The following is a 13542-nucleotide window of genomic DNA, read 5'->3' as shown; positions in this document are numbered from 1 at the left end:
TGGCCTGCAACTTACTTCCCCAAGATCATTGCTGATATCTTTCATGCTTGGGATTATTCCTTCACAATAATGTGAGACTTTAAAAGTCAAACAGAAAATGATTACTTCAAATTCATGATGCAAAAGCTACGGAGTCGTGTGGTGTATTCAGTTTTTTCTTAAAATATCAAACTATATTGATGCTCACAGTACAATGAAACTGTAAAATATTTTGCAATAAAAACTTGGGGGGAAAAAATCAAGAAATAATATCGTAAGAATTTATATTTATTATAGATTCTCACCAGAGAAACACAAAGACTTTAGACAGTGTAAAGAAGCACTGAGTCTGACGGCTCCTCCAACAATGGCAACATAAATCCGTCCAAAGTCTATAAAAGCAGAAGCTATCACTTAACAACAATTTCACTTTTTATTTGTTTTTCCAAATATATCTGCATTCGTGAACATTTACCAGCGGGTGTTACTGAATGTCTTGGCCTTAAAAACCACTGCGTAAATGGAAAGCCCTGAGAAACTGCCCGTGGCCCCAGACACCAAGTCAGCAGACCAGCTGATGGCTTCGTGGATTGGTTACAACAAAGAAATCCTCATTTTAAAAAAAAATACCGTAACTGTTTAACTCTTTTGCTCCTCATCATACTATTTTTGAGTATTTAGTAAGTGGCAAAAGATAACATATATATTTGTTCTTGGCTAATATATACTGGTACCTTCTTTTGCTTTACTGACTGATTGCAGCATTACAAATAATGGACTACAGGAGTTCAACAACTTCAAGGAGGGAAAACAGCCAAAATGTGATGTGCTTTGAAACCCAGCGAGCATTTAGTTTGGCTTGTTATGTATTCATGATATTGTTCCTGTCATTGCAAGAAAATGCAGTGACAACGGTCATGTAAAACACACCTACAGCTGCAACCTTCTTGGCAGGAAGTTCCTAAGACACCGATTGGTCTTCATCAAGGTCATGGGCTTTTGTTTCCCCAGTGTCGAGTCTTACCTTACACTTAAAAGTCAACACTAAGAAAGGTGTCAGTTGGGTAGTTGGTCAAGGTATAAATATTTGTTAAATTAGCCTATTGCACTGTGATCCTGTAAGAGTACTGATACCATGGTAACAAACTCAAACTGATACCATGGTAATTATGGGTAAATAATTAATTAATTAATAAAACATCACTCTTCTTCCTTTGGCTATTCACTTTGGGGGTCACCACCAGTGTTGGTCAAGTTACTTGAAAAAAGTAATCAGTAACTAATTACTGATTACTTCCCCAAAAAAGTAATCCCATTACTTTACTGATTACTTATTTTCAAAAGTAATTAATTAGTTACTTAGTTACTTTTTAAAAACACAATTTACAACCTGAATAGGTGATAAAGCTGATAGATCTGTCAGCCCAATTCTACTTTTTCTGCATAATCCATCATACAAAATGTAATCAAAGGGAAAAGTCTCTTTTTAAAACTTGTTTTATTAGTTTTAATCTTTTAACTTTATGCATCCAGCAAAAATTTAATTATATGCACCATTCACTGACTGGAAGAAGTTTGTTTAACATTCAAAGACTAGCGGTCCTGTTGCTCTATTTTCACCTGTAAAGCAGGACTGCGGTAGGCGGAGGTTTGCCCTGGTGCAGGTGTGCCGCAGCGGTCAGTGGAAGAATCCGCGAGTTTCTCTGTGAGTTTCCCATTACGTTGGTGTTTGCTTGGAAGTTTAGGGGTTTTTTCGCTTTAAAAAGAAGTTTTCTTCCCACGCACAATGGACGCTAATGTTTTTGTCACTTTTTATGGAATCAAACTTAAAGTAAGGTCAGTACTTCCACGCTTTAAACGCTGCACGCTCATACTCTCTCCCACACTCGATATGTGATCCATTGTTGACCTGCACACAGCTGTTGTCACGAACGTCGCACTCGCTTACGTCACTGCCATGAGACATTCTCGCAAAAAAAAATCACGGTTTTAGTAACGCAGTAACGCAGCGTTCCTACGGGAAAGTAACGGTAATCTAATTACCATTTTTGCAATAGTAATCCCTTACTTTACTCGTTAGCTGAAAAAAGTAATCAGATTACAGTAACGCGTTACCCATCTCTGGTCACCACAGCCACCCCCATCTCATCCTATCCTTATCCTCTATTACACCAACCCTCTGCATGTCCTCCTTCACCACATCCATGAATCTCGGCTATGCTCTTTTTCTTTTCCTCCAGCCTGGAAGCTCCATATTCAACATCCTTTGCCGAATATATTCACCATTGCTCCTCTGCACTTGGGCAAAACCATCTGTTCCTCACTACTCTAACTTTGTGTCCAGCCTGAACTGTCCCTGTGATATGCTCATTTCTAATCTTCATCCATCCAGGTTCATCCAGGTAACCCCCAAAGAACATCTTAGCATCTTCAACTCTTAATACCACCTTGTTACTTTACCAAAAGAAGAAGAAAATCCCTTTATCAAATTTCTAGCTCTACTCTCATTACATGCTTCAGATACACTGTACTTCCACTTTAGTACAAACAGTACAGCTTACACTCTAATTTATTTGCTGTTTCACTTTGACACATGGAATGATTAGATATTTGGAGTGTACTTGGAGTCATGACATTCCCATAAACTGCTGCTGAAACGTGACCGAACCTTTAGGGAATCCTAACACAGGAACTAAAGATAAAGAGGACAAAGAAGGGTCTGTCTGACAAATGAAAGATGCATTTTACTGTATTCTTCTCTATTCGACTTGAAATTTAGAAGACACTTCTGCGCTACCTAAGGAATTACAGCACAGTGCTTGCTTGTGGCATTGTGTGTTACGAGACCACACACTGATGGGCTAGGAAAAGGAAGCATTATCTGTGCTATTCTGCAATAGATCCTGTGAATAACCCATTATCATTGGGGAAGAACACAAGATGTAGCTTTGAATTGTCCTTTTGTGTGCACACAACTAAGCTTGTAACAAGTTGCATCCTCACACACCAACAAGTAAAATTCATTTGTATGCTTAACTCAGTTACGCATGGGGGGTGGCGGGGCAAGAAGCAAAACACATCTGACAAACCATATTTACAGTCTGTGGCTAACTTAATGTGCTAAAGGGCAAAACAGCAGGATTTTGTTTGCACCAGATGTGTTTTTTTTCTTCTTCTGACAATTGATCCCAAAAACTAAACCATAAATCATTTCAAGTTATTTTCTCCACAGGATACCAGGCCTCCAAAAACTCACTAGATACAGCGGGGAAAATAAGTATTTGACACATCAGCATTTTTATCAGTAAGGGGATTTCCAAGTGGACTATTGACACAACATTTCCACCAGATGTTGCCATCAAGCCAAATATTGAAGTCATACAATCAAATCAGAACATATAAGTATACAAGTTAAACCATAATAAATAAAGTGAAATGACACAGGGAATAAGTATTGAACACACTTTATTCAATACTTTGTAGAAAAGCCTTTGTTGGTGATTACAGCTTCTAGACGCCTCTTGTATGGATAGACCAGTCGTCTGCATTGCTCAGGAGTGATTCTGGCCCATTCTTCCACACAAACGGTCTTTAAATCTTGAAGGTTCCTTGGGCCTCTTTTATGAACTTTAATCTTCAGTTCTCTCCATAGATTTTCTATGGGATTTAGGTCAGGTGATTGACTGGGCCATTCAAGCAACTTGATTTTCTTTCTTTGAAACCACTTCATTGTTTCCTTGGCCTTGTGTTTGGGATCATTGTCTTGCTGAAATGTCCACCCTCTTTTCATCTTTAGCTTCCTGGTAGATGGCAGCAGATTTTTATCCAGAATGTCCCGGTACATCTCTCCATTCATCCTGCCTTCAATAATATGAAGTCTGCCAGTACCCCTTGCTGAAAAGCAGCCCCAAACCATGATGCTTCCACCCCCAAACTTGACTGTTGGTATGGTGTTCTTGGGGTGGTGAGCAGTGCCATTTCTTCTCCAAACATGGTGTGTAGAATGACTGCCAAAAAGTTCAATTTTGCTTTCATCTGACCATACTATAGTCGTCCAATAATCCACAGGCTTCTCCAAATGCTGTTGCGCAAATTTTAACCGAGCCTTGACATGCTTTTTGTTCAGCAATGGAGTCTTGCGTGGTGAGCGTGCATGGATGCCATGGCGGTTCAGTGCATTGCTTATAGTTTTCTTTGAAACAACAGTACCTGCTGATGCAAGGTCTTCCTGAAGTTCTGTCCGAGTGGTTCTTGGCTCTTGGAGAACCCTCCTGATTATTCTTTGGACTCCTCGGACAGGGATCTTGCGTGGAGCACCTGATCGTGGCAGGTTTATGGTGAACTGATGCACTTTCCATTTCCGGATAATGGCCCCCACAGTGCTCACAGGAACATTCAGCATTCTGGAAATGCACCTATAACCATTCCCATCAAAATGCTTTTCAACGATAAGATTACGAAGATCTTGAGAGAGTTCTTTGCTTTTACCCATCATGAAGTCTTTCCTGTGTGCCTTCTGGGTAATGAGGAGCCTTTATAGGCCATCAATTAGGACTAAAGCAGCTGATATCAATTAGTACTGATAGGGGACAGGATTTCTCTATCAATACTGACAGATTTCAGGTGATCTCCTGGCTTTCTATGTCATTTTGCCCCTTGTTATCTCCATGTATTCAATACTTATTCCCTGTGTCATTTCACTTTATTTATTGTGGTTTAACTTGTATACTTATATGTTCTGATTTGTTTGTATGACGTCAATATTTGGCTTGATGGCAACATCTGGTGGAAATGTTGTGTCAATGGTCCACTTGGAAATCCCCTTACTGATAAAAATGCTGATGTGTCAAATACTTATTTTCCCCGCTGTAATTGTTGTACTCACACAGATTAAGACAAATGCTGGGTTGTAAAATCTTCTGTGAAGGTACTCAACAGTCAGATCATCCAAGTGCAAGAAGGTGATGAAACAGTCAGGGAAGGAAAGCACCAATTTTAGATCCAAGTTACAACATGGAAATGGCTGAATCACAACTCATGCTTCCTGTTTCTCAGCGGCTGCGCTGCAGCGTTTACAACCTCGGAAAATTTGGGCTTCCACAGGAAGACTAAGGATAGCCTCCTGCCATATCATTGTGTTCCATATGCGTCTGTCATTTAACACATGTGAGTGAGAGTCAGAAATCTAATTATACTTCTTACTTGTAATAAAGCACCAAAAGACATACTTCGAATAAATTAGATTTCTAAGAACACAACATTTTTTCCCACCTTTGGTTTTCATTAGTTTTAGTTCACTGTTGGAGCACACAACATGATGTCAAGCTAGAGACAAGACTTTCTATTGATAATGAAGGAAATGAGGACACTGACCCCCGTGGAGAAAATGTCATGGTTCGCTTGGTGGTTCAGAGCTACCATCACCACAGAACTGAAAAGCTGTTTGTAACGATACAGCAGATTTTTATGAAGCGATAGCATAACGTAACATGGTCAATTTGCCTTTGGCACAAGTGCTGCACACTGTATGGTACGAAGACCTACATAAGCTATCCTGCTACATAACACAGTGCAGAGAAACACACACTGCTTAAAGACTAGTGATCAATAAGCAAGCAAATATGAAAACAATGTATATATCAATATAAAATACAGTAAAGGACAGACATAATGATCTTCACTTAAATTTTTAATTTGCTCCTAAAACGCCTGTGCACTGATGAGCACTTCTTACGTATCGCCTCCTCATTATCAAATCGCTCTTCAGCAGTTTCTCAGCATGTTTAACACTAAACTACTGTACAGTGCTTTTCCTGTCACACATCTGCAGCAGCTGTGTTGCTTGCATTCTATTATGTGTGTAATGTTACGATCCAATGTTGTCAGTGTTTTGTGTTAGGCGTGACTGTTATGTGTTTCCTGTTTTACTTTGAAGGTCTGTCTTATCTCAGTGTGTTCAGTTTACGCTTCCTTGTCTCGTCAGTTCTGATTTGCCCCAGGTGTGTCCCTCCTGTTGTCCATTCCCTGATTGCTCCCTCTATGTATTTAAGCCCTGTGTTTCAGTTTGTCATGGGTCGTGATCATTGTGGTGTTGGTATTGTGGTTTTGTATATAGCTGTAAATAGATTTGTAAAGTAGCAATTGAGTATTTTTTCCCCCCCACCTTGTATATATTGTTCACTGCAGCAGCCTAGTAGGCGTGAGAAGCCATTTTTGTTGATGAAGTTTTCTCCTGTTTTTCATGTAGTGAGTTAGGTAAGAGAATTGTCTTTTGTTTGGTTTTCATTTTTTTGTAGGGAAGCGTAGGGACCATTAGGGAGTTTTTTGTTATTTTTGGCACTGCTCACTGCTGAAGCAAATAAATGGCTGCTTAGCATTTTAAAAGATACTATTGTTTGGGTTCTTGTTTTGGGTGGAGTGTGGTGGGCCAATGTTTTGTTGCGTTCAAGACATTCCTAGACTTAGAACGTAACAGTAACCTTTTCCTAATATTAGAACATTTGTAAAGTCAGCCATTCAATAATAAATAATCAGTGTAATTTGTCACATGCTGCCAGTTTCACACCTTTAATGTGAGTGTACTCGTACCCAGATCAGAAAAGCCTGTGTGAACTCAACAAGCTGCCGACCGGCTTCGTATGACCCCGTATCCTGATTGGCAGTGTTAGGGTTAGTGAATCAAGATAGCAGGAAGATACCCTGGGTATGCTCAGCTTGCTTTGAGTCTCTTACAACAGCAACACACTCAAATCACAGAACTAAAGGTCAAATTCCAAACTAAACTTACCAAATAATCAGTACTTTACAGCACTTGTGTGATTATAAAACCAAAGAAAACCATCAGAAACAAACAAACAAATAAACAAAAACAAAAAAATCAGCAGCAAGTCCTTAATCTTCTTATTGATTTTACACTTGTGTCTCAAAGGTGCCGTATAAAAAGGGGTTACTGACTTATACTTAAAAACAAATTTCCCACGTGTGGGACTAATAAAGGTTATCTTATCTTAGTGTACCTAGTCTGGTTTTATTTCTTATTCTTTTTTGATTTCTACTGTAATAAATAAAATTTTATTTTACTCTTGGTCCTTGGACCAGCTCATCAAAAAGGACCCTTTTAAACGTGCAAAATTTCTGTTTCAACATTTTCTGTTACCTACTTTCATATTAAATTGTCAGAATGATAAGAAGATCTACTGAATTCTGTCATTTTATGCAGCCTCTGCATTCTTGATGTAAATGGGGTGCAAAACTGTTCACCATCACAGCTCTGAATGGAAAAAATGTTGCCTGATAACAGTACTATTGCAAAATTCCAAAATTGCTCATTCTCCTTCCCTAAATCAATATGTTCAATTAAATCACGGAAGTGGAGACATCTGTCACTCGTCTTTAGGCCAGCTCATGAGTGAGACAGCGTTGTGTCACTTCTTACATTTTAGAGCTCTTTAGAAAAAGGAAAGGATCTAATTTCTCAATCTGAAGCAGTGGTAAAGGGTGAATCCTGGAGTCACTGTCATGAAAATAAAAAGGTAAGAAGCGTCCTTGATTCTCTGTAAATATATCTTCTTTTATTTTGGGTCGATGCGCCTCTTGGGTTTAGAATAAAATTCAGCTATGTTTCCCTTAATATTATGTTTCACGTGCCCATTTTTTCTACATTTAACTGAAGCTTGTTTATCATTAACTAAATTGGAACTTCATACCAACAACTGGCAACACATCAGCTGTGTGTCTGTGCTGCACATGCATGTAAATCTTTTTCTTAAATGCCGATTGTAGAGAAATGGCTTGTGGTTATACAAAATCAAAAGGCAAAAGGTTTTTGGAGACTTTGAGATCTTAATTTCACAAACAACTCTGTGGGACTAATTTTGCTGTAGACATGATCCATTTATTTATATTTGTGATGCATCAGTTCATTATTGTTTAGTCAAATTTCCACGGTGGCACTAAATATGTGTTCAATCAATTTAGGAAACACAGGTGTGCAATTATAATAAGATAAATGATAATCTGCTAGGGCATGTTTATGCATATATGCAATTACAAGTCACATTTCTTAAAGGTTTAGTTATGACAGATAGTTGGTTCTGTATTTAAAAGTGACAAACACATGCAGATGTAAGGAACAAACTAACCACAATGGAGAAGCAAAACATGACTAATGGCATTTCTCTTTTTTTAAACCAGTTAAGCTTAAGTATTGTTACACAGTGGCCATATTCACTTTCTGGGATCATTATGACTGGTGAAAATATGTATAAAATGTGTCCTTAAAGTTTTATCAAAACTCTGCTGTTCCAAAACATGTTTAACAAAACATTTTCGGGGAGATTTATTTTAGCTGTTTTTCTGTCATCTTGTTCCATACTGCAATAAGGAGAACAACCCAAACACAACACACCTATAGAGTGAAGTCTGAAACATTTGCACCAAGAAGGAGGTCAGTCACTGTGGCAGAGGGGCAAGTAAAGCAAAACAGTCCAAAAAACTCAACTAGGAACATAAGGAAACTAAGTAAAATGCAAAAACTCATACCTGAGCAAGAAAATGGAAACAAAAACTTAGAAAAGTTTGATGTGGAACACTGAAAGACAATTTTCCAACAGTATATGGTGTAACAGTGTGAATAAAGCTAAAAGACGGAAGCAAACTAACCAACATTCAATAAAATCAGAGATTCCAAAATAAAGTAGGAACTAAACAGAAACCTCAAACTATGACACATGAATGCACATCACATGACTATCCATGTACACTGTGCATCAGCATGTTTTTGTAAATGGGAAGAAGATCGTTGTTTCCTTAATTATGACAAAACACGTAGGATATTGAGTGACTGATAAGATCCACTTGTGCATCTTATCAGTGGGTGAGAATGTGGGTGTCTACATGTTTGTTTCCAATAGTCTTTTTTTGGCCTGTCTACACTTAAACAATGTAAACAGTGTTTTAATATCCTCATCCTTTAGCATTTCATATCTTTGAAAAAAATACATTGTGGTTTGTCAGGGACTAAGCAGTAAAGCATAAAGGACACCGGTGGTTTTAATTCAAAAAACGGGTTTTATTGACCCAAAAATCTGAAAATATATTTAACAAAGCCAAAACTTAAACAGGCAGACCAATAAAAGAGGTCAACTCAATAAACTAAACTCAAGATAATAATTAACAAAACCTCAAACAAACATATGACAAACTGACCTGCTGAAATGACACACAGGTGACCTTAAATACTGGTTTAGCTAAACCAAATGACACACACGGGGGAAACAAGATGGCTGCCATATAACCAACTAATACAAAACAATTAGACAAACATGAAACACCCCCCAGGCAATGAAGCATGTGGTGCAATCCAATTAAGCTGTCAGTGGTACTTCAGGTCTCCCAGCCCTTTGCCACACCTTTGCCAGACAGGAGGAGAAGCCAACCCCCAGGTAACTCAAACAAAGAAAGATGTATTAATATAACATAAAACAGAACTTTGACCTTGCAAGGTTAATGTGTGCACGCCATATAAACATTGGAAGGTGTGATGGAAAAATAAATACATTTAATAAAGAAACAATATTGAACAATAAGTAGAATATTTTAAAGTAGTGACTGTAAATTAAACTAAAGTGAATCAACGGGTGGTGAGGTGTGGAGCTTACCATGTGTGGCATGGTCCAATACCGATATCATAAATTTGGATACCTGCTGATACTGATATATATCTAATATCCAGTATAGAGTATTTTATAATCAATAAAACCTTCTCTTTTTTTTAAATATCTTGCTGCATTTTGTATAAGTTCAAACTCAAGTTTAAAAAATAAAACTAAAGCTATTCTGGTATACCTGTATGCAAAAAATACAGTGTACCCAAAATATTTCATAGTTCAGCAAAACTGATCAATCTAATACTCCATCCTCCCTATTCTGGTATTTTAAAGAGTACTTAGTGGAAATATTAAGCAACCTAACTAATAGGGTTCCAACTCCCAGCAAAAAAAATAAATAAAAATAGGGACACCCCCCCCCCCCCCCGCCCGCTTCATAATGCTTAATTGACGTAATTGATTTTAATTTAATGCACGTGTAAAAAAAAAAAAAAAAAAAAAAAAAAAATGCACAGAAATCGATAATTTTTCTACAATGATTGAACATATTCACCATCTCTCTACAACAGAACTGCAGACTGCACAGATGGTATCTTCCCGAAGGAAAAAGTACTATAGCTTAGGGTATATTAGACTTAATAGTTACTATATACAGTAATGGATTTTGATACATTTTACATCAGATAAAAACTTTGGTTGTAAGATTCAGATAATTATTTATTAAAAGCTAGACATGACAATTTGAAAGAAAAGCATGGTTTTGTGCCCTCCCTTCCCCTGTTAATGCCCTACCTGCCCCCCTGGCTAAACTTTGCTAGATCCGCCCCTGCACAGTTACCAGCTGTCAGCTAAATAGAAAAGGATCCTGGTGTAGAAAGTAATATTAAATAAATTCTAACAACAGCTTAAACGTGCTACTGTTGTTTATCCGCTGGTTTCCTCTTTCTGGCGCAAAGTGGGCGCTAAACAAACAAGAGAGACGGGAGTCGCGACAGAAACGCTGATCAGCTGATCATTGATCAGTTTCATGATTGAAGTAGCAGCAGGAGGGGGAGAGAGAATGAGAGGCAGTCAATCCATATATCGGTTGTTAAGCTTAGCCTGGGAATGCTTTACAAAAATTCAGAGATGAACTTACACACTTGCTTTACTTCTCTGGGATAACGTTCTCGGAGATTAAGTGCTGGTTTGGAAGCACGTATTGAGGCTCCAAATGCTCAACCAGACCCCGTAGGGTGTACATTTTAGGACATCGTCAGGTCTCAGGAAAAAAGTCATCAGGTCTCAGGCAAAAAAATCGTCAGGTATCAGGAAAACAAGTCGTTGGGTCTCAGACAAAGAAATGTCAGGTCTCAGTTCTCAGGAAAAAAGTCGTCAGGTCTCAGAACACGAGCTATCAGACGGAGAGAAAATCTTCCTACAGGTGGCGCTGTTGTCATGTGCCAGCCGAATTGATTTTCAAATACGTCATCAACGTGTGACAGTGAAAGAACGAAAAGTCATAGACTATGTGCACGTTAGCATATGCTACTTCCCGTGCAGAAACTTTTTTTTTTCTTTTTCTTAATTTTTTTCTTAATTTTTTTTAATATGAACTTTATTTAGAACAATAACAATGACAATCTCAAAGAGACAAGCGACATATTAAATCAATCAGAACAGAATCACATCTCCTATACACCACAATGAAATCGACAGTAACTGAAAGTAAACATACATACATACACACACATATATATACATATATATGCATATACATATGCATACATACACATCCATATTCACACATCTACATAATAATATAAAAAGATGAATAACCAATACAAACATAAATAAGAATAAAAAAAAGAATGAAAAACAAGGAACAGAAATAAAGAAGACAAGGGGGATCGTAAAATCTCTAAAAGTGAGGTTCCATAAACAAGACTCATAACTTAAATAAGGGGCTAAGAAAAATCAAACTCTTCTAAAAATCTATGCAATTTGATTGCTTGGGGCTTATTTATTAGCTTAAGAGATTTACGGAACAGGGAGAGGTCGTTTTTAAGAGCAGGCCATGAAGGGGGGGATTTAGCATATCGGCATTTATGTATGTAATACTTTGTTATAATAATGAGATTGTTAATTAAAAACTCACTATTTTTGTCCTTAAGGATTACTCCAATTTGAATATTTTGAAAAGACCAAAAATCTATATATCCATACTGGGACAATATTAGGACATGGAGAGATTTCCATAAATTCTGGATTGTCACACATCCATAGAACATGTGCTCTGTTGTTTCCGAAATTATTTTACAAATATAACAGTTGTCTAACACAAATTTAAATCTTTCTCTCATAAATTCATTGGAGGGGTAAATATTTTTTGTAGTTCTAAAATGGACTTCTTTAAATTTGGGGGGAATTGGAAATGTTAAATATTTGGTTCTGATCAACGAGATCTCAGATTTTTTATAATCTTTAAAGACGAGTGAATGTTTTGTCCTACCTGGATATAAGGTGTTAACCAAATACCTCCTCAAAAACTGATTATTGCATTTTCCATTAACCAATTCAAGACCATCTAGTTTAACTTTATGCAAATTTGGAGTCTGTATATTTGAAAAATTGTTCTTTACCGTATTTACAAGGACTGTTGGGATATTCTGTGAAACCTTTTTATAGAGCTCAAACGAGCAACTCATGTCATATTTCTCATTAAGCCTGTTTAATTCAAGTATATCTCCATTTTCATCCATTATATGTGTCACAGACCAAATTTGTTTTGTCATCCATTCTTCCACAAACATAGATTTCCCCCGATTCAATATCACCCTATTAATCCACAATGGAACATTGTGGGGACTAAAGTTATGTTTAAACATTAATTTCCAATTTAACAAAACTTGTTGATGAAATTTGGAAAGTTTTATGGGTAGTTTAGAAATTTCAAAATCACATACTAAAAGGAATTGGATCCCCCCAACTTTGTTGAAAATAAGAGATGGTATCAAGAACCAGATCTCATTATCATTTTTCAAGAAAGATCGTAGCCAATTAATCTTTAAAATGCCATTCATTATTTCAAAATCGATTGCTTTTAAACCCTCCTCTTCATAATCTTTTATCAAGTCCCTGTTACTAACATAATGATGTTTATTTTTCCATATGAAATTAAAATTCACCTTATTGATGTCTTTTATAATTCTTGGTGGGATGGCTAGGGAATAAGCTGGATAGATTAATCTGGACAAAGATTCAACCTTGGTCAACATTATCCTGCCGAACAACGTTAAATCTCTCTGTAGCCAATGGTTCAGAGTTTTTTTGCATTTGTCAATTGTATTCTGAATATTCTTTTCTTCACTATCAGCCATGCATTTAGTTATCCAGATTCCAAGATATTTGATTTCATTTTTGACAGGTATATCATACAAAGAAGAGTGAGAACAATTGTGGATACTCATGAGTTCACATTTGTCCAGGTTCAGGCGTAGTCCAGAAGCATCAGAAAAGATCTTTATTGTATCTAAGGCCAATGGAATTTGTTCTTTATTTTTTAGAAAGACTGTTGTATCATCGGCAAGCTGACTTATTATTAATTTGTGATTATTTATGTCTAATCCTTTGATGTTTGAGTTTATGACAGTAATAGCAAGTAATTCAGTGGCTACAATGAATAAAAGAGGTGAGATGCTGCAGCCCTGCCTGATACCTCTCTCCACCCTGAACCTGGGACATGTGCCTTCTGAAAGAGAAACACAACTATTAATATCAGTGTATAACATAGTGATCATATCCAGAAATGCATCACCAAACCCAAAATGTTTAAATGTCTTAATAATAAAAGTGTGTTCAATAGAATCAAATGCTTTATGGAAGTCCAAGAACAACATAAAACCATCATCCTTAATTAGGTAATTGTAATCGATGAGGTCCAAAACCAAGCGGATATTATTTTGGATCAACCGTC

The 13542-nt window shown here is 37.0% G+C and overlaps 1 protein-coding gene across 3 annotated transcripts in view; it reads left to right on the top strand.

The window, feature by feature from the left end:
• The first annotated feature begins 7375 nt into the window (after window positions 1-7375).
• mitfa (melanocyte inducing transcription factor a) overlaps window positions 7376-13542 on the top strand; it is a 34945-nt gene continuing 28778 nt past the window's right edge. For 2 of the 3 annotated variants that reach the window (XM_086291406.1, XM_086291404.1), the window contains exon 1: window positions 7376-7511. In XM_086291406.1, the coding sequence (XP_086147532.1) occupies window positions 7498-7511 (14 nt within the window). In that variant the 5' untranslated portion in view covers window positions 7376-7497. Of the gene's footprint in view, window positions 7512-9291; window positions 9423-13542 lie in introns of those variants that run through there. The other variant, XM_086291405.1, reaches the window with a different exon arrangement.

The sequence above is a fragment of the Aulonocara sp. 'chitande type north' Nkhata Bay genome, linkage group LG5 (assembly GCF_057382095.1).
Source record: "Aulonocara sp. 'chitande type north' Nkhata Bay isolate Kocher_YH1m ecotype deep benthic linkage group LG5, A_spYH_male_GT1.1, whole genome shotgun sequence".
NCBI lineage: Eukaryota > Metazoa > Chordata > Actinopteri > Cichliformes > Cichlidae > Aulonocara > Aulonocara sp. 'chitande type north' Nkhata Bay.
Note: the sequence above shows the minus strand (reverse complement) of the source record. Positions and strands in the feature narration are given on the sequence as shown.